Source organism: Papilio polytes, unplaced genomic scaffold, assembly GCF_000836215.1.
Source record: "Papilio polytes unplaced genomic scaffold, Ppol_1.0 DF821288.1, whole genome shotgun sequence".
NCBI lineage: Eukaryota > Metazoa > Arthropoda > Insecta > Lepidoptera > Papilionidae > Papilio > Papilio polytes.
In genome coordinates, this window is record NW_013527916.1 from 383,729 (window position 1) to 405,992 (window position 22,264).

Consider the following 22,264-nt stretch of genomic DNA (forward strand, 5'->3'; position numbering starts at 1 on the left):
ACGTGCTTACAAGCGATGTTAATAAGATTACGTCATTGCGACTTATTCATTTTAAAGTACATAAACATACATACACCTAAGAAGTTAGAAGACCAGATGTACGGTTGGTTCAGTTTAAAAAGAAAAATAATAAAACTGAGTATACCATGACGTCATTCATGTAAATCGGTAATGAAAATAATAAATACCGAAGACATCAGATTCTTCAAATCAGTCAAGCCGTTTAGTGCTCAAGACTTCATAATTGAACAGACAATAGACCGCAACACACACTAACATATACAATTAATGTATCATATACAGAATACACAAAATCAATAGTGTGGTAGTAAACCCCAAGAATCAAAGTATCAATCAAGTATGAATTATGCAGACATAATTGATATCAAATACATAAAACGATTTCTCATCCTATGAACAATAAGTTGCGGATGAAAGGAGATTACATGTGGCTGAGATGCGTATGTTTAGATGGATGTGTGGTGTGACGAGAATGGATAAAGTAAATAATGTGTATATTAAAGGAAGTTTGAAAGTAGCGCCAGTGGTGGAGAAATTGAGAAGCCGAGACGATGGGGACATAAACCAGATAGTGCAAAGATAGAATGTGGATTGCTGCAAAGTTAGAAAGGCCGAATAAAGTATGGATGTATTGTGTAGAAGAGGATATGTTTAAGAAGGGAGTGGATTCAGATATGACGACTGATAGAAATGTATGGAAGAGCGCCACAAACTGTGCCGACCCTCCGTAGGAACAAGGGCGAGTTGATGATGATGATCTTACGACCAATAGGATGGTTACACGGTTACTCTATTAGACACATGAAATATTCTGTAACTAACCACGTTCTCCCATAGCGACATCTGTAGCATAATTAATATTGCATTACCGTACGTATCCTGTTATATAACCGCATACATACCAAAGTACTTCGATGAAACGTATAAAATGTTCATAAAATTTGAAATCCTATCTAAGGAATCTCAATGTACTGACATTACAATAATAAAATGATTCTCGGGCGCAGTATTGACAGTAGTAAGAATATTGAATTCGATAATCAACGTCTAATCTAGAATATATACAATTAACTTTTGTACTATCCGTCAAGTTCATCCAATTTAACACATATCAAGAAATTGCATTGCTTCACAAAGGATTCGAACTAACAAATGCTCTTAAACGTCGTCGTCGTCACCAGCTCACTATACGTCCCCACCGAGGGGCTCGGAGCCTACCCTAGTATGGGGTGACTAGGCCATAGTCAACCACGCTGGCCAAGTGCGGGTTGGTCGACTTCACACATATCTTTGAATATCTTCGCCGATATGTGCAGGTTGCATCACGATGTTTTCCTTCACCGTAAGAACGTCGGGTAAATTATGTACATATGAAAATTCGAAAAATCGAAAATCACATTGGTACACGTCGGGATTCGAACCCAAGACCTGTAGATTACAAGTCAAGTGTTCAAACCACTGAGCCACCGACGCTCTTAAACGTATTAACAACTATTGGAAGTCTAAGATAATCTTATTTTTGGACAAATCTAGATAAAGTTAAGAAGATATTTTTTTACTAAATAATTATACGTACCATTTAGAAAATCATAAAGATTATATGTCAGGGTAGAGTTATAAATGCGGGATATAACTGTCTCCAGCCCTATTAAGTAGGGTAGGTTAAAACTTGAAAGAAATCCGTACATGATTCTGTTGAAACACTTTATGAAAATTTCATAGATTATCGCGCAACTAGTTTTGTTAGTGCAACAAGTTAGGGGACGCGCGTATCCATAAAGGTTTGTAAAGCACTGCGCTGCTAATAAATTATTGTTCAACAAATATGGACAACTCATATTACATTACTAAATGTAAGCACTTACATTTTTAAGATCGAATTACTTTGCTATGTCTTGTTACAAAGTTGACGTTAGAATATGTTTGTAATTAAAGATTAGCTCAAAGTCCACTTTCAGTCCATCGCACTCAGAGTCATATAATAATAATTTAAACAATACTTAGTATAGATCTCTTATCCTTAGTTACCACGACGAAAGTATTGTGCAAGATGTGTATGCCGTCAATGCGGCAGATTATAGGGATATATTTATCCATTCATATTACGCAAATATCGACATCTAAAGAAAAAAGTTACATTCCTCAAGGAAGTTACATCGCTGAGATGTAACTCTTTTCGTTGAACGAGCCGATACAGCATTTTCGCAAAGCGTCAAATAGCATCGCGTGTCGCGACGCATTGCTGCGTTTGGCATTCACCTAGAATAAGTGCGAACAGGTATTTGAATGATAAAAAAATAACTTGTCGGCAGAAAAATACGAAGAAATTATGAGAAAACGTTCAACATTCTCTCGCTTACTGTCATTTGGCATCGCGTCGCGGTCTTTTGCCGCGTTTGTTGCTCACCTAGAACAATAGGGAACAGACCTTTATATTAACACAAAAGATTAACTAGTCAGGAACTAGTATTTATTCACTAGTTGTCTCCCGCGACTTAATTCATTGGAGTTCGTCTCTCCATGCAAAAAATACTCTCCCCTATTATTTACTAAATTTTGTAACTATCTTTGTAATAGAAAATCCTTTTAATTTTTCAAATCTCTAGGCCTTGTATCTACAAACAATCATTACCCCACAGAAAAAAAAATGGAAAAGTCTAAAACACTTCCTTATTTATTTTGAAGAGTGTTCATCAATTTTCAAGTGATTTTGCTGAAGAAATCTCTCCATACAAAACTCCAAATTTCTAGGTCACATAGTTTTGGCTGTGCGTTCATAGTTGAGTCAGCCAGTTATCTTTTAATAAATGACGTATTTTTGTATAAATAATAATAATCAAATGTATTCGATTTAATTGTAACATTTTATTCTTTTTTTATTTATTTGCAACTTAACTTCTTATTTACCTTAACGGGTATTAAAATATTTTTTAATTGCAATATCAGAGATGCAGTGAAACGTAATAAATGAGAATTCAGATTTCGGAGAACTCATTTGTGTTTAAAATTGATATTTATAATGAAATGCGATTTATAAATACTTGATAATGCTATATAAAATATTTGTGTTGGGATAAAAAGCGTTAGTAAGAATGTAAATCTATACTAGTTATATTTAATTTAATCTTTCTTACTTCTGACTAATGATAAGAATGAAAAAGTTTAAACGGATGTTTGTTAGAGTTTGAAGCTGTTTGGTTGAACGGAACTGTATGAAATTTGACACAGATGTAGAACATAGTCCGGAAGAACAAATAGGCTTACAAGTTTTGTTTTTTAGTAATTCTACGAGGACGAAGTTGCGGGCGACAGCTAGTTCTATATAATGATAGTGAAGAAAAATGGGATTTACACCATGATACTGATGTTCAGCTTTAACTGAAGAGTCTAATTGATCAATTATAACTGAGCATCTGTAGTGGGCTTAAGTTAAATAGACGTTCGGAATATATCTACACAGATGTTTATTTCTTTTTTTTTAACTAATAATATCATTTAATTCTTAACCCTCATTATCTTACAAAAAAAAAACATAGAAATAGCGGAAAATGTTGGACATTTAAATACAGATAACAAAATATTCAAGTTGAATTAAAGATATATACAAAATTTTCTAAGAATCGTAGAAATAACATATAATATTTAAAAGAAAATATAAAAAGTTACTGAATTTGAAGAAAATCAATATAATATAAACATTCCATTCACAATTTCATTAATACAACGTCCTACTTTTAACTTGATACGTAAAACACAATACTAATCTCATAGTAAACAATTATTTATAAACATATTTTATAACATTTCACGTAATATTGACCAATGAATTTATAATTAACGATATATGAGCAGTATAAAATTACCAATATAAAATATAATAAAGTCAGTTAATCAAAGAGATGCTGTAAATATAAAATTAATAAAAAGCGTCATTGGTAAAATCATTTTAAATTGTCAATTCTGTGAAGAGATAATATAAAATTGTATACACATTACTCAATTATAACGGAAAATATTAAAATACTAGTTGTTGCCCGCGACTTGTCCACGCAATAAAAAGACAAAATTAGCTTATAATATGCCCGTCTATGTCAGCTACACAGAAAGTCCGGTCGATTGGCCGTTTTATGAGTTTATCAGAAACAAACGCAGATTGCGGACAAACAGACAGACAAAAAAATCAGCAACGCAAGTACATCATCTTCCCGAATTTTTCTTTTGAATTTACAGACAGACGGTCCAATTTTATTATATGTAAAGACTAGCTTCCACCCGCGACTCCGTCCGCATGGAAAAAAAAACTGAGTAGTCTATGTGTTCTTCCAGACTATTCTCTACGTCTATGCCAAATTTCATCGAAATCCGTTCAGCCATTTAGGCTACAAACTCTAACAAACTTCCATCCATCCATCTAAACTCTCGCATTTATAATATTAGTATGAGTATGATAGATAAGTAACACATCATATTAAATCCTTAGTCATATGTAAGGGAGGTACTCTCAATTGTCATTATGATGTTAATTGTAAATAATTTTTTATTGTTTCTAACTTTACAAGTGGAAATTATAGTAGACCTTGGTATTGTTCAACGATATACGCTGTAATCACTGTAGGTCCCTTATAGTAAGTTTAGAGAAAAAAATAGGTCACTTTTTATGTAAGTATGTGGGTTTGTACCTATGTAAATTGCATTGTGACGGCCTAGAGCAGAGATGGCGAACCACCGGCACGACTGCTTAACGTAAAAAAATATTTGATATAAATATATCTTTTAACAAATGTCTATTGATATATTTTGCATGGGGTCATCGTAATAAGTTTTCAATCACATGGACCCCTCCACCCGTCACCCCGAGAGTAGAAGCTGTAACAGTTACTGCCCCCCGCTACCTTTACCTCACCGGATCGGCTAACGACATATTTTTTAATAATCTCTTAACCGTAATAAAAAAATCGGTGCTATCAATGGTATTACACGATAGAAAACCTCGGCATTGCATGAATATGGTATTGTTCTAAAAATATCTAAGGAGAGCACACACTTATTACATTATTATCTAATTACAATCCTGGTAATTAATGGTCTAATTACAATATCTTTACTTTATGTAATACAGGTGTCAGTACGTTGTAAACTTTTGAGATACTAAAGTAATCTAAAAAAAAAATTATAGTGAAAACTAATATAAATTCTGAATGTAACTGGTAAACGGATCCCGACCTCTGAAAACCTTTTCTTTGCTTTAAGCTTTGCTTCTTAGTAATACCAGAAAAGGAAAATCCACTTAGAAAAGACGTGTGCTTTAAAAATCTTGAACGCTTAAATAATAATAAAGGGACTCTCTATACATTTCTTAGGACGGATTTTTAATGAAAAGGAGGACATCGCGAACGGTTTCAAAAGTAATATAATTTTATTTTTACAAACATATAAATAACAAAGGTATGTTTGAATGCGCTAATCTCAGGAGATATTAAGAGGATTTGAAAAATAGTACCCTAATAAAAAATTCATTAAAATAATCGGTAACTACGTAGAAAACTGAATTAAAATAACATAACTTAATTTATTTATTATTTAAGATTAAAACTTAAAATTCGAATTTTATTTTTATACATTTAATAAATGTAATACTGTATTTATATAGCTTAAACACTGTAATTTCCTTTACAATATATTAAATTATTTAATGTTGCAAGGAACAAAATAACTTTTGGTATACAACAAAAATTCTATTTTAGAAAACTAGAGTCACTTTTAAAAGCCATAATTTGATAAAAATCCTATAAGAAGTAAAATTTCAGAAATAAAGTTTCAAACTTATAAAACTGTGTATGTACTACTTACCCACTTTTTATGATTTAACTGCGAAAGTTGAGTGTATTCCTCTCCTTATCTTCGTATATTTCAGCATCCAGGTATTAAGGGCATTTACAAAATCTGATTTGTTTGAACATGTTAAATTTATTGAACACTTAAAGTTTTTCAAATCACAATGTCAAATATTAGAACTTTACAAATAATAACAAATACAATTTCCAATAAGTAGGGCGTTCGGTATATGTTTTTAATTATGTATTATTGTTTTAAAAATATTTTAGTGTCCAAGCACGTTGGGCGGGCGGCTGTTTTCGCGTGTCGCGGTTAACGGACAGAGCATCCAGTAATACGAGTGACGTGTATCGCGGCCGAGGTGAGGACGAGCACGCCACTCGCTCCGGCTCTACGTAAGCTCGTCGCTGCCGCGTAAGCGACGTACAATATGCCAACCGGCGCTGTGATGTCGCTAGTTTACACAATTTATTATTTACAAAAGAAAGTAAAGATGCGTTTTAGCGCGCGCCATACACCTGCTCAAGGTCCTTTCTCTCGTAAGATGCTTAACAATAGGGTAATCTTAAGGAAATTTTCTTTTGAAAATGGAACATTCAATCGTTCAAGGAAAACGTAACTGTGAATATCAAACAAGTGGGGAAGCACGTGGCGCCATTGGCTGAACTAAACCGTCTAAAGCCAATGGCGCGCGTAGGAGGAGTCGCATCGTAATCACTATGAAATTTGGCGAGACAGATCCCGTCTTTTATTCTTCCACGTCATCTTACAAGAATAGGGTTCGCCGCGGAACGTAATATTGCCCTCAGGCGGGCCACCCAATCGCATTTCCCGAATCATTATACAAACGTGCCTTACATATGCGGATTGACACAATAATGATCACATCCAAAAATGTTTCAGTTACCTAAAAAAATGTTTAAAAACAAAACAAAAATTGAAAACATGAACTTGAAAACTTAACAAGATTAACAAAATGTATTACCTAGTTAAAACTTAGGTAGCTAAAGTTAATAGTCAAAAAATACAGTTCTTAAAAACAAACACGTCATTTAATGGAATCGGGGTAGACACAATTCTATAACCTAATACTTAGTTAAGCTATCAAACTTCTCATGTGAATAATATATATCTCATACTATAGCAAAAAAAAATTTCGACAAGGAATCGAACTGAAACCAACATTTAACCCAATCGCTTAAACACATACAGCTAATTCCATCTTCTTTTGTTTCCTTTCTCAATTAATGAAACCACTATATTGTTTCTTTATACGTTAGTTATTTTGTAAACCAGTAGAACTTCTAACTAATAGCAGTCATGATATTGTAACTTTAATATTGCAATGGTTATAAAAGCGGTTTTCCTACGGATGTTGTTTCTACGGTTGCAACTCCTAATGTTACAATAAACATGTAAATCGAATTGAGATAGCTAAATACAAAACTACCAGCTAAAAAAATTAAGCGGATAGGAATACATATATGTTATTTAAATCACTGATTCACTGCCTTGATTTATTCCTATATTTGGAAACTTTGGGTTTAATAATTCTATTTATAAACCGGTCATTGATATGCACAAACTCCTATTGCTTACAACTAAGCCACGTTCATCCTGATTACACGGTTCACACATTGCTTATTCAATATCATGCAGTACAGCGCAGTGGTTACAACTGTAAAGTAAGGACATATGTGGATCTATCAATAGATGCATCAGCTCTATGTCCCCACTGAAGGGCTCGAAGCCTACAAGGGTTTAGAAGATTACCTAAAGACTCTATACATTTCAATAAAATTGGTATGACTGCATGTTAAAAAAAAATATTTCGTCGTGTGTTTGCGTTACATATAAGTAATAACAGCTTTTAATTATTTTATGTCTGTCTAAAAAAAAACTACCTGAAAAATATAGTATTCACAAGTTAACAAATCTCCTGTTAAGATCGTATTGAACGCAATATAATACGCGGTATAAGTAGACAACAATAGTAGCGCCAATATCCATTTACCGTACGGAGAAGTATCCCAGTAAAATGCATACGAACTCAGGTTACCGTCATGGAAATTGTTATACGCTGAGCATTGCAAGAGTATACGAAAATAGAGGATATTCCCGAATCAAGAATTCGTCGAAATTTGATTAATTCGTGGTCACTTGTGTTTCTTGTATTTATGGAATAGTACATAATAAACAAGCCCTCAACTCACAAATAACACTAATCTATAAGTTGTTCAAACCCTAATCTTCCATACAAACTTACTAAGATTCCGTCAAAAATTAACGAAACAGTAAAACGTCCACCACGGGTTGCCAGAAAATATTTATACTTGATTTTTATTTTTTATAGGCGTTATGATGCCTTGATACATGGAAGCGTAATAAAATAAAAAGTCGTTTCCTTTTTTTTCGCATGAGCATACTCTTGACATTCGGGTTTTATTCAAACCTCAATTCAATTATAAGAGAGTTGGTGATCGCACGTGTTTTACGTGGTTTTGGCTGTTTTTATGTTAAAAAGATAATCAAGTAGTAAAGTGGTATAGTTTACGCTTGTCTACGATTAGCGCGTGTTTTCCGTGAAACATAGTCAACAGTTTTCCGCCAACTTGAGTGAAACCTATCAAACTTTGATATTAAGTAGCAAGTGAAAACCAAGTTCCTGAACCTAAAATACGATTAGTACTGACTGTTGCACATTTCTCGACGTTTTCTTGAGTTCGATCGCTGACCAAAATTCTAGACTAAGATTTTTTCAGTTCCTAATAATTCCGCGTGGCGCTAGTTTCGATCTATCCGTGTTTTATTTGTATATTTTTTATTATTTTAGTATGTATTTTTACTAAATACATTTAATGTTTAAAGAAAACATAGGCTTCCTTTACTCCAAAGAATATACGAAAAAAAAACCATAACAGTCTTTGTAAAAGTGTGCGGCCATTAAATTATTGACTGAAAATCAAAATGTCAAAAGCAATACTTCTGTCAGTTCAGTTCAGTTTTGCTTCTTATTCTTAGAAAAGACACTTTTTTTTTTAATTTGCTCAAAAGACTTGAGACAACGGTATAATTTTAAATTGATAAAACGAGGGCATTTTATTACCAAATCGTAATCTTTATTATCAAAGATAGTAGTTATCATATTTTATTGTTTATCGCGACGTTTACATTGTTTTGCAGTAATAGAAGTGCAGTTAAATCAATAAAAAGTTCAATCAGTAACTCGTGGTTCTAAAACAGTGATGTTAACATATTTATAAAATAAAAAGGTATGGAAACTTTTTATTACCAATTATGAGCTCAAATTATTTGATGTACTAAATTGATTAAATACTTCCATGTCGAAATTTTCGCGACAACATTTTTTGTCAGCAATTATTGGTTATGTTAAGTGTTTGTAGTTTATATCAATCTGTAACAAATACTTGACATAATTATACACCAGAAACCAATTGGAGTTATAGATTCGTCAATTGATACTTGCCTCAATAGTAATTGAATACTAAACATAACTATTTAGTTACAATAAGCAAAAAGCAAAGACTTCCAAATGTATCTTATTTATTAATGTTTCGTTCTTAACTTGATTTTTACTCTTTTGCAGGAAAGAATGTTAAAAAACATGAAGGTTGATAAAAAATTGCTGCCCATAAAGGGACATTACTTTCTTTTTAACGCTGGTGAGAATTATTTCTATTAATTATATGCCAATACCAAAAACTGCAGTAAGTTGTCTTTAGGATAAATGAGACTTAGTTATAAACTGATTAATTTTAAATACAAATAACTAGCTCTCGCTTGCGACTCTGTCTGTGTGGAAATTAATAAAAACAAAAGTAAGTAGCCTATGTGTTGTCCCAGACTGTCCTCTACAACTATGCCAAATTAGATATATGCAGATTATATATAAGTGTACAAATCCTAGCTGCTGCAAACTTCATTTGAGTTGCCACAAACACAATTTTAGGTGTAGCGAGGTATAACGGGATTCAGGGGCACTGTACATCATGCTAATGGCCTTGGACGGCTGATATGTTTAAAATTAACCAAACAATGTTGTGTTTGCCCTTCAACCACTCTGTTCATTACTAAATTTTAATTTGTGTTGTTCTTTTTTAGGTACCGCACCTTTAGTCCCATATTTATCAACATATGCTCGCCAGTTGGGATTCTCATCAGCAACAGTTGGTTTAATTTACACAGTCCTACCAATATTTGGTTTAGTTGCAAAACCTTTGTTCGGAATAATAGCTGACAGGTATGTGTTTATTAATCACTATAAATTACATTAATAAGTGTAAATTAATGTATGAATGAACTTGTTTGCAGTACCTTTTTAATAATAGCACTAAAATGATGCTAAGCAACACATAATGACAAATTAGTGTAGAATGTTGGTGTTAGAAATAAAAATGTTATGTAACTCTTTTTTTATCTATGTCCGAGCTATCTTTATCTTAATATTGGGATATTAAGTTTATTTTTTGTATGTTTACAATATGCCTTTTGTATTGATGTCAATATGCATCTTTCATCACATGAATTGATTGAAATTTGATAATCTAATAAAATGATTTTTGATGAAGATTCCATTCATTGAACAGTTTTTTTATATCTCAACAAGTTATTTAAATATATGATAGGTATCAAAACCTTATACAGTAGAACCTCGATAAGTTAAAGTCCAAGGGAAACAAAATATTTTAAGTTATAGAGGTTTTAAGTTATCAACGGACTATGTTATAGAGGTTTTGGGCTCTGATGGGAAGGGAACATATTATTTTTTGAAGTTATAGAGGTTTTTAAGTTTCCGAGGTTTGAGTTATCAAGGTCCTACAGTATTACATTTGGCTAATAATTATTTAATGAATATTGATAATGAGATTTGCAAGCCATTTTTACCAAATTAACAGGCAAATATTTCATTTGATATAATGTGCATTCCATTATATCTGTAGTTAAGGATGTAATTAAATCAAAACATGCACCACAGGTATGCCAACCCGAAAAACGGGTTGCTCAACATAATACCACAGACAACTTTTTTGTCTTTATCTGTTTCAAGGAAATGAATCCTTGAGGAATGTTTTTGTTTCTTATTTTAAATCACAATGCAATATGAATTAGGAGTGACATTTAAAAAGATAAAAAAACATGTTACTATTTATAAAACTTAAACCATGTGCAAACTTAGATTGAAGGTCAAAGAAGTAAAGAGGATGTAAAGGGCTGTATTATTAAAACATAATTTAAATTTATGTTACATTTAACAATTGAGAGACGGAGATTTGACCTTACACAGTTGTATGTTTGTGATCTGTGACTTGCGTTTGCAATCAAGGTTGAGATAACATCTCTGCACTATTAAACAATTCATGCTTAGTCTATACTTGCTTAATCACAGATTGTTTATGATGAACTAAAAAAGTTAGGAGAGTAATATTGCTTTTTATGTCTTACCAATATTAAAAATGTAAATGTTTGGATGGAAGGATGGTTATCTGTTAGAGTTTGTAGCTTTAAGAGTGGAACGGACCTTGATGAAATTTGGCATATATGTAGAGGATTGTTTCCTTGGTATATGTTAATTTTGTTTTTCATGTTTACTCTATAATTATGCAATGGTTTATCCTATCTAAACATATCTTAGTGATATTTGGATATAAGATAAAGTCTGGAGTAAAACATTGGGATACAGAATTCTAAAAAAATGTCATGTTCCCAAGAGAGAAATGGTTTTTCATATTTTTTCTTATTACTTTATAATTTCATAAATACAGATTTCTAAATAGATGAATTATAAAACATCATCATGTAAAGAATATAATAGGCTATGAAAAGGATATAAATGATAATTCGATTTAACATTAATCCAACACTTTAGTTATTTAGTTTATCTAGCTGCAATTAAGATAAGTCCCTCAATATAATTCTATTTCTTTAAGATAATATTGTTTAAATATAACTGTGTTACCATTTGATTTTTCCAATTCACTTCCCTTAACATCTTAAAAATTAGTACATAATGCGACATTTTTTTAAAAAATGTAGCATTGATTACTACAAGCTATATCTTAAATCTGTATTATTTTATTGTTTTTATAAAGCTATATTATTCATATAGTATCTGCCTAATTATCTTTACAGGTTATGTAGTAGTAAAACCTAATATACACAAACAATATTTGTTTTGTTACAGGTTTAAAAGACAAAAATCGATATTTATTTTATTCCAAATTGTGACTATAGTTAGTTTTTCGGCTATTTATACTATACCTGGTGAGACAGGAAATACTTCATCTGTGCAATTGGAATGTGGCAATGGAGCATCCTTTCTCCGCAGTTGCTATCAAGATGCGAAATCGATTAATCAATGCAGTAAAAACTCATTAGGAAATCTCAACGGTACATCAAAATGTAATGTAAGTATATTTATTTCTTCAGTCAATCTTATTAATATTATAAATGCAAAAGTTTGGATGGAAGGTTGTGTGTTAGAGTTTGTAGACTAAACTGCTGAACGGATCTGGAACACATAGGCTAATTAGATTTTTTAAAATTCCATGGACGGAGTCGTGGGTGGAACCTAGTATATTTATAAATCTTATAGTACCATATAAGTGTTGATATAATTAGCAAGGAGTTACAGTGCTGTAAATTAAAGAGATGATTTTTTTTTTTTCAGATGAGTTGTGAAATGAACTCTCCCAAGATGTGGCAAACAGTTTGCGAACATTGGCATATGCCCCAATACTGTTATAGCGAGACGGATCTAATAGAATACACAGCACATATTAATAATGCTGATCTTAGAGATGATCAATGCTTGTATTTAAATACGGATGCAGTAAAACTAGATGGTAAGTACATCATTTAATCTATACTAGCTGTTTCCGTGCGACTTCATCTACATAAAATTATGAAAAAATTATTTAATTGTTTACATGTGTGAAATAATCAATTGCAAATGTAGAAATGACGACATGATGACAAACCATGCCAACCTTGCTTCTTTAATGTTGGCAGCTTGTAGTTTATGGTCCCTTTCCGAAATGAACGTTTTTTTCCAATTCATTTTAACCCAATTTATCCCAAGTTTAATAGTGTAAAGGTATATAGCCTGAGGCGTGTTGTAAGTGCTAGGGCTTTTTATCAAATGAATATGAAGAAGATTATTCAAAAACATACTGTGATTGCTGTCATTCTATGCCTCAAAGTAGTGTGTGTTTACGCTTTATTATATTAATATAGATATATTCCCCAGTTATATATTGACTACAGCATCGTATTAACAGTATTGTTTTAGGAATAACTAGCTTTCGCTCGCGACTCCGTCCGCGCGGAATTAAAAAAACAAATGTGAGTAGCCTATGTGTTCTTCCAGAGTATCCTCTACATCTATGCCAAATTTCATCGAAATCCGTTTACCCGTTTAGGCTACAAACTCTAACAAACATCCATCTATCCATCCCTCCATCTAAACTTTCGCATTTATAATATTAGTAAGATTATGTGTTTTTCGTTAATAATTTCAGGATACCCTTATACACCACATTGTCACATTGGTGAGGGATATCGTGATCTCAATCAATCTTGCGCAATGAATTGTACAAACTCCAAGCTGTTTTCGGCGATAGGCAATTCAAAGCCAATTATGACTTGCTCAAATAAATTGCTCAATTTCCGTTTATGTTCAAATGATACAAATGCTCTCAAAGAAGCTGCTACACAAACAAATGATGAATGTCAGGTAATTTAATGTATTCATATGAAAATTTATTTATCTGTGTTATTAAAACAAAATAGTAAAGATTGTTTTTAACTAAACTGTTATCATTTTTTTTTATGTTTAAAGACTTTTATCCCCAAAAAGACATATAGTCACTTACATAACAATCTACATATACAATATATTGTTTGTCGCCTATATTCATTTTATATAAATTTTGCACAATTTTCTTATACATGTTTTGTTAACATTAATTTAATTATATTAAGTGAATCCCCATTTTTAATAGAGGATGGTAATTTGTTATAAAGTTGTGCTCCTTCGAAATTGATGTTTTTTTGCACCATAGTTGGTTTTTTACTAGCCGTTGCCCGCGACTTCATCCGCGTGGTATTAGAAAACATAAAACTTGAATAAAAATTCAATTTAACAACATTTCAGGTTTCTTGTGACTTAGATAAGTCAGCTCCTTGGCGTCTTATGGAGATATGTGAAGCATGGGGAGCTGATGCAGCCAAAACATGCCGTCCAAAGACCAGAATTGGTACAGAATTCCCTAAAAATCTCTCATTTGTTGGAAGTGTGCTGCTTTCTACAGTAATTACTGAAGAGGAATGTGCATTTGTCCAGCTTAATCATATCAAGTTACCTGATGGTATGTATTTCTATGTACTAACATAGTCTTATTTGACTAAAATCGATGTTTCATTGCAATGTATCTTTGTTTAAAAAACCAGCTGTTGCATGCGTCTTCGTCTACGCGAAATTAATATATATACTCGGTGATAACATAGTTATTTATTGGTGAAATAATTATAGAAATCGATCCTGGTAGTTTTTGAACAATTTTATATACATGTTATTGCTTTGTCTTACAGGTTCCATTCACTATCCAAATTGTATGAAGAAAGCTGCATTTGAAACTGGGAAAGATATATTTTATCCAAGTTGTAATATCCAATGTGATAATATGGCTGTAAGTACTGCATACACTAGAATATTATTCAACCCTAGCTGTTTCCCGCGACTTTGTCCAAAGTAGCGTAAAATATGGCCATCTATGTCAGCTACCCTTCATTGAAAGTCCGGTGAAATCGTCCCAGCCATTTTGGAGATTACTGGGAACAAACGCGGCTTGCGGACAGACAGACAAAAAAAAAATGGAATTTTCTTTATCAACAACGCAAATACATCATCTTCCCTACAACAGACATTCCAATTTTATTATATGTATATAGATATAGAAAAAAATACATACGAATGTGTTTTTTTTACAGATTAATGAATGGTTTCAATCAGCAACAGAGAGTCGTAACAATTCAACACAATATACAAGACAGTTTTGGCTTTTCTTCCTACTGATGATAATAAGTTGGATTGGTCAAGCTGTGGTAGTGACTTTTGCAGATGCTATATGTTTCAACGTATTAGGTATTATCACAATAATTAATATTTAATATTTATTTTATAATCTGTACTTTATTACATATTATCTGTACTTTATTAAAGAGCTTCGGTGGCTCAGTGGTTTGAACACTTGACTTGTAATCAAAAGGTGTTGGGTTCGAATCCCGCCATGTACCAATGTGATTTTCGATTTTTCGGATTTTCATATGTACATAATTTACCCAACGTTCTTACGGTGAAGGAAAACAAAGTGATGCAACCTGCACATATCGGCGAAGAAATTCAAAGATATGTGTGAAGTCAACCAACCCGCACTTGGCCAGCGCGGTTGACTATGGCCTAGTCACCCCATATTAGGGTAGGCTCCGAGTCCCTCGGTGGGGACGTATAGTGAGCTGGTGATGATGATGATGATGACTTTATTACATACATTTGTGAACCTTTCAATTGCAAATATCAAAATTTATATGCATAAATGACTGAAGGTCTTTCCCATTGGCTAACAATTACCGTTACCAGCAATCTTGCTTTGATACTATTGGCTTGTAGTTTTTGTTCCTTACTCACATGATGGTTTTTAATTATTTTTTTTTTCTTTCAGGGCCACAAGTTGCTTTATACGGCAAACAGCGACTTTGGGGTTCCGTTGGCTGGGGTATATTTTCATTACTAACTGGTACATTAATTGACTGGTTCAGTGAAGGCGCTTACAAAGATTATACGATCGCCTTTATACTAATGTTTGTGTTTATGTGTGGAGATGTTATTGTTTCATGCTTTATTAAGGTAAGTAGTTCTTTATACTTTCAATGTTTTTCTTTTAACTTGTATGCTCTGCTATTATTTTTATAATTTTATTGACAAAAAAAATGTTAAATACGTAAGCGGCATAGATTTTTATATACTTTCAGTTCCTTCGGTACCAGGTGTAGAACACCCTGTATCTTATTCGCATTATAAGCGAGATACGTACCAGGTGTTTTAGAGCTGGTATCGCATTGAACGTGTTAATGTAGTTCTCTCCTGTTATTGTCATCCTTTTTGTGGAAAACAGGGTCAATTTTTTTTACAAAAATTTTGTGTCTGTTTTCCACAAAAATTGGGAAAGTCAATTATGTTTTTTTTTTCAGAGTGAATCTACAAAGATGTCGGTTAATATTTTAATAGACGTTGGTACTCTGCTTTCTTCGATACCTACGCTCGTGTTTATGCTATGGACGATTGCTGTTGGTTTGTGTACCGGTCTTCTCTGGCAATTCCTCTTTTGGCTTCTAGAAGATATTTATGGCTGTGATAATTCTGATTATGTTAAAACATTGCAAGGATTGGTTAGTGCTATTCAGACGTTCGGTGGTGAGATACCGTTCATGTTTGCATCCGGTAAGTGGTGAAATAAAATATTAATATACTAGATTTTGCCCGCGACTCCGTCCATGTGAAATTAAAAAAGTAAGTAGCCTATGTGTTGAAGACTATTCTCTAAAGTTATGCGAAATATCAACGAGATCCGTTCAGTATTTTTACGCTATTAAACTTAGGGAATAAATAAATTGGAAAAACCTTAATGTGGGAAAGGGACCATAAACTACAAGCTGCCAACATTAAGGAAGCAAGGTTGCCATGGTTTGTCATCATGTCATGTAATTTTGACATTTGCAATTGATAATTTGACACATGTAAAGAACTTAAAAGAAACAAATGAAGTAAATATTTTTAAATTTCACATGGACGAAGCCGCACGTGAAGAGCTAATAAAATATAATATTGGTATGAAGTATACAAAAAATATGAATTTGTTAAATAGTAATTTTAATTGTTATTTTCAGGTTATATTCTTAAAAAGTTGGGCCATGTTAATATGATGAGTTTAGTGCTATTTGCGTTTGGTGTACGTTTTGTGCTATATTCTTTACTGACTAACGCATGGTGGGTGCTTCCAATAGAGATGTTACAAGGTATAACATTCGGAATGTTTTACCCAACGATGGCATCCTATGCCAATGTTGTGTCACCACCGGGAACCGAAACAACTGTACAGGTATTAATGAATTCTGATTATACTAGCTTTTGCCCGTCACTCCGTTCGTGTGGTATTAAGAAAATCAAAACCAAGTAGTCTACGAATTCCAGACCATCGTATACATGTATACCAAATTTAATCAAGATCTGTTAATCTCTTTAGGCTACAAACTCTAACAAACATTCATCCAAACCTTTACATTTATATTACTAGTAAAATTGGATGAATAGATTTTACAGATATAGATAATTTCGTTTGGAATTTTAAAAAATAGGACCAAATTTAATGATAACCAGTCAATAATAATTCCCTTCTACATTAGTTGTATTGTAATTCTTTCAGGGCCTTGTTGGTGCAGTTTTCGAAGGAGTTGGCACTTCCCTAGGCAGTTTTATTGGTGGAAGATTATATGAAACATATGGAGGTTCAAATACTTTCCTGTGGTTTGGTATTGGATCACTTATATGTTGCGTTGTTCACGTATTCGTCCAATATCTAATAAGGGACAAAGTTCGTCATGCTGAGCTGACGAAAGGTAATGAACCAGCGGAAGCTGAATAATTTTTTTTCTTATAATGACGTACCTCGTATAAATATCATCGCAATTACTTATGTTAGGATGTAATTGGTTAGCTTTTTACTAAGTAACGGTTAAAAAAATCACTGTCAATTTTATTTACTTTGAATAATCAACATCAAAGTATCTTAAAATTAATATTAACGCAATTTATTTTAATGAATATAGGCAAGATACATTTTATTACGGAAATCCTGTATACTTAAACCTGTATTGTATTTGCCGAGACTATAACTATTCCATCCCACCAAACAGTCCACTTATTTGGTATTGCATTTATGAATAATAAACAAGATTATTTTTAAACCTTACTCTTTTAAAACTTAGCTTTGCTCTTCCTACTTTCACATTATTCTTTCGTAATTTTTTAAATCAATTAATGTTTCAATGTAAGTATATATAATAGAATGTAAAAAAATAATAAATAGCCGTTTACTTCACACTAAATATCATATTTATACTACTTAATATACCACGTGTCTTAGTTATGTGGCGAACTGTGAGCGACTAAAAAAATAAATGGTTGCGTAAGTAACGTGAGCGAACGAGAGAGCACCCGTGCGAAAGAGACAACGTATCTTATACGCACGACTCCTACATACTTTAATTTAAAAATAACAGTTTGCGAACAAAGTCAAATCGCTATAAGCAACTATTTTTAAAGTTGGAAAATGCTGTAAGCAATAACCATTATTTATTCTTTATTTATTTCAATATTGTTTTTCTATTTATTTTTAATTTATTTATTTAATTTCTTACTTTTTTCCTATTAAAATTATGTGTGTAAAATTTCTAATAGTTTATAGTAATATACAATGCTATATGAACTTTATATCGGCTTGTTTCGCACGAGGCGACTAGAATCATAGATAAATTAAGAGGGAAAGGGACATAAAGCGAGGTGTAGAGCGGAATATTCCCAAGCGCATCGCTTTTGTTCCTTAATAATCGTTTAAATTTAGACTTAGTATAAAATCATTCCAAGTGAAGAAGAAAAATACGACCAGACTAACCATTAAGATCCACTGCCCAAATTATTTTATTAAATTTGCTTATAAACATTTATAAACAAATTTAATAAATTCTCTGTAATTTTAGGAAATAGAAAGTAAGGTATAAATTACCTATAATACTTTTTAATGATTTATCATATGTATTATAAATGTAATAATATTTTACTTTATAAGGGGACAGTTGTTATATAAAACTAACCATAGAATTGAACATGTATTTCATTAATCACTGTTTGTTCAGATCTGTATTTTATACTATAAATTTTGTTTTATTTTTTACTGTCGTGAAAGTTCCATTTCTCAAATCTAACACAGTTAACAGCTGTCCCTTTAAATATAGGCTTCTTTTATTTTGAATAGTGATATTTTTACCTATCAATTTCTTGAATATTGTGGAATTTTAGGTTTCCTTTTAACACTAGCATAGTGTAAGATTTTTAGCAATTATAACATTGATCAAATTAAAGAACAAATTTTTATGTACTTATTATATATGTGTTTAAATTTAGTATTATACAAATAAAACTATTAGCGATAGCAGAAAAATAAATTAATATTTTTCATTATGCTTGTATAATCGATCTTTGCAATAGTCGATAGTTCTAAGGCCATATTTGTGTGAAAAATTCCTTTGAAACATGTCTCGAATTATATATATTTTTACAACCATCGCACTGCACCATACAATTTGACATTACATCAGTATTCCCCTCTCTCCCTCCCCCCTCTCTCTCTCTCCCTCTCTCTCTTTCTTTCTCAATGTCTCTCCTTACCTATTTTTTCCCTTTCCTAAGTGTTCTATGAAGCAATGAAATAGAATATTTCACGAATTGAAATTCAATTCATGATTCAATTGTTTTTTTAAATGCCTTCTTTTATTAAGAGGTAATTATTGACATTACTGTTTAATATTATTTTGTTTTAGTTCCCAGTAATTAAATATTTGTGATGCATTTATGTATGGTGCTGTTGAAAATTCGTTTTATTGGCTCGAATTATCTTCGTAAAATACTTTAATGTTTCAAACCTATAATTTATATTGTATCTTATACCTACATTAAGACTGTAATTTTTAGCTACAATATTTGATGTCGGGAAATTATGTCTCATATATTGTGTATGTAAGGATATTGAAGTAATTTAACGATAAGAATATACTTTACTAAATCATCACAATATAAGCCGTATTTGTAAAAACCGAAATTAAATGAATGTTTGTACAGTATTTTAAAAATTTGGAATATGTTTCTTCTATTTTCGTTACTGTTTTTTGCTTTTTTACCTTTTTAATCACTAAAAGAGATTGTTTCATTAACTCAGTTCAAAATACCAATTAGATTTACTTTTTTATGTGACATAGTTACTTCTGTGTGTATTCTGTTATACTGGTTGTGATGCTGGCTTTGGAAAGCGCTTTGATGGTAAAAAGTCTATTGCAACCAGCATTTATTGCCTCGATAAGTGTCAATATTTTTTTTACGTAAATTCACCAAATATAACTTAGCTTAAATACAAGACAAACTCCAAAGCACTATTATTCAATGGGAACTATTGTGGATGGATGAGTGTATACGTCTAAAAATCGGTGTAACGGTTTGATTTTTTTTTTTGGAGATTTCAAACATGGACCAAACTGTTTTATATGTATCGTTTACTTTTCTATTAAGGTTTTTGATATTCCGGGATTTTTGTTATTTGATAACGAACTGTACTTTGATAAACATGTAATTGTTCAGTTCAACTGTTTCTCCATCCATACATTTTTGTCATCAGTCATCATACATTAATAACCTAAACTAGACATCAAATGAGATTATGAAGTACTAATAATCAACATTAAACTGCTTCAATTATGTCTGTGATTTTTTTAACCTTATAAAGGTTTTGTTGTGCTTTTAATTTTTTTTTTAATTATTTTTATTCCATACTCTTTCGAGGGCTCAATAAGTGACTATAGATTTAATTTTATATCCATTTAGGAATGTAGTGATAGATTTAATGCCATTTTTTGGTGATATACGTATTTTTATTCGGCATATTATGTTCCTATTATATCGAGTATTATGTTATTTGTGTTAGTGTACTTTTAATTGAAATAAACTATTAGGCATTATAAAGCCTGTGTTTGATTTATTCTTTTTGTACTTTGAATACTTTGTGTGAGTTTAGGATGTCTTGTTAATTGTTAGTTTTAATTTTAGTATTAATGTTGGGTTAACCAGATTGCTATCAAAATGTATACCGAAAAATGTGTCGAAGATTGTTACCATACTGGTGTGTAGAAGCAAGTATATTCCAAATTTTTACTTCATTGCTTGTATAATACGTGCATGTCTGTTATCATGTTCACAAACTACTTCCTTGTCATTATGCATGTTTTCTGTTGCTAGTTGCATGTAATTAATTTTGTTTTTTTTTTCTCTTACAGCTTACTCGTCTATAATGCGTTACGAAAATCTGTACGATCCAAATTATATACTTCAAGAAATGACAGATTTCAACGCGGAACACTAAAGTAGTTTACGGGTAGATTTTAGTGAAAATTCTAAGAACTATTTTGTATTATTTTTGTAAGTTCTCGTCTCAATATCGATTGTTAGCAAAAATGTTCATGAATTTTGTTTACAATATTAAAATTGTCAATCGTGTAGGCAATTTGACTCAACATGGCAGCATAAAATAATAAACATAAGCTATAAGTAACGCAGAACTACTTTTAAGCAAATTTATGTAGTCTTCTTTATTTCGTATGTTTAAAATTGTTGTTTTTTTTACTCTACAAAGCAGCTAGTAGTTATAGATTTTTGTTCTAAATATTTAAATATTTAGGATATAAATTAAGGTTCACAAACTAGCTTTACAATAACAATGGAATTGAAACTCAAACTCATGGCTGTTGCTTTATCCAACATATACAAGTTTATGTATTTATCTCTCCTTTTTTATTACTAAAGAATTATATTTTAGAATTTTTTATTCGGGATTCTTAATCAAGACCTAAATTATGTGAAGAAAAAAAGATTTTTTTACAGTAGGCAGCCTTTGTTCACACTATTTAACATCGGAAATCTCGCATTGTAGAAATGATGATAAACTAACTCATATACACTATATATTTTTTTAACTGTATTTAGTTCTTGATTTGGGACAGAACGTAGTTCTCTTTATCGTGTGCAATTATTCTAGATTTAAGTGCTGGGTACTTAGTTATTAGTGTAATTGAATCTTTAGAATAGTTTTATGAAGGAAATAAAAAAAAACACTGAGTTTTATTGCCGTGTATATTTAATGTGCAAAACTATATTTCAGTAGATTATTTATTATTGGAATAAAACAGAAAATGTTCCAGTCAACCACTCAATGGGCGACCCGCAGAAATCCTTGAATGAAATACGTCTATTTTCACTTAGTATGTCCCAGACCAGACCATCCAGACCATCTAAATCTAAATGTTAATCTGATATGTGGTCTTTTTGTACTTCATCCTTAAATACTTCGTGATTTGTTTAGCCGAAGAATACGTATAATTGAAATAATGTTGCAAAAAAAGGAGCTGGAGCCACTTTAAGACCGATATAAAAACTTCATGGTTTTCTTCTGGTGTGTCTACTACAGTGAAACCACGATCTCGACAATGTTCTAATTCTGAAAGAAAACTA

The 22,264-nt window shown here is 31.7% G+C and overlaps 2 protein-coding genes across 4 annotated transcripts in view; one reads left to right on the forward strand and one right to left on the reverse strand.

Moving 5' to 3' along the window:
* The window catches only part of LOC106109521 (forkhead box protein D2-like), a 49,908-nt gene extending 43,692 nt beyond the window's left edge, over window positions 1–6,216 (reverse strand). For 2 of the 3 annotated variants that reach the window (XM_013291057.1, XM_013291056.1), the window contains exon 1: window positions 5,876–6,216. In XM_013291057.1, the coding sequence (XP_013146511.1) occupies window position 5,876 (1 nt within the window). In that variant the 5' untranslated portion in view covers window positions 5,877–6,216. Of the gene's footprint in view, window positions 1–5,871 lie in introns of all 3 variants that reach the window. The other variant, XM_013291058.1, reaches the window with a different exon arrangement.
* A 2,643-nt stretch (window positions 6,217–8,859) lies between these two features.
* Window positions 8,860–21,877, forward strand: LOC106109509 (major facilitator superfamily domain-containing protein 6-A). Its single transcript, XM_013291030.1, has 14 exons — window positions 8,860–9,128; window positions 9,464–9,539; window positions 9,979–10,117; window positions 12,059–12,281; window positions 12,545–12,719; window positions 13,395–13,609; window positions 14,030–14,243; window positions 14,467–14,564; window positions 14,866–15,019; window positions 15,597–15,781; window positions 16,126–16,375; window positions 16,822–17,033; window positions 17,358–17,550; window positions 21,034–21,877. Exons 2-14 carry the CDS (start codon window positions 9,470–9,472, stop codon window positions 21,117–21,119), a joined length of 2,214 nt encoding a protein of 737 aa, XP_013146484.1. The 5' UTR covers window positions 8,860–9,128; window positions 9,464–9,469; the 3' UTR covers window positions 21,120–21,877.
* Window positions 21,878–22,264: the final 387 nt, after the last annotated feature.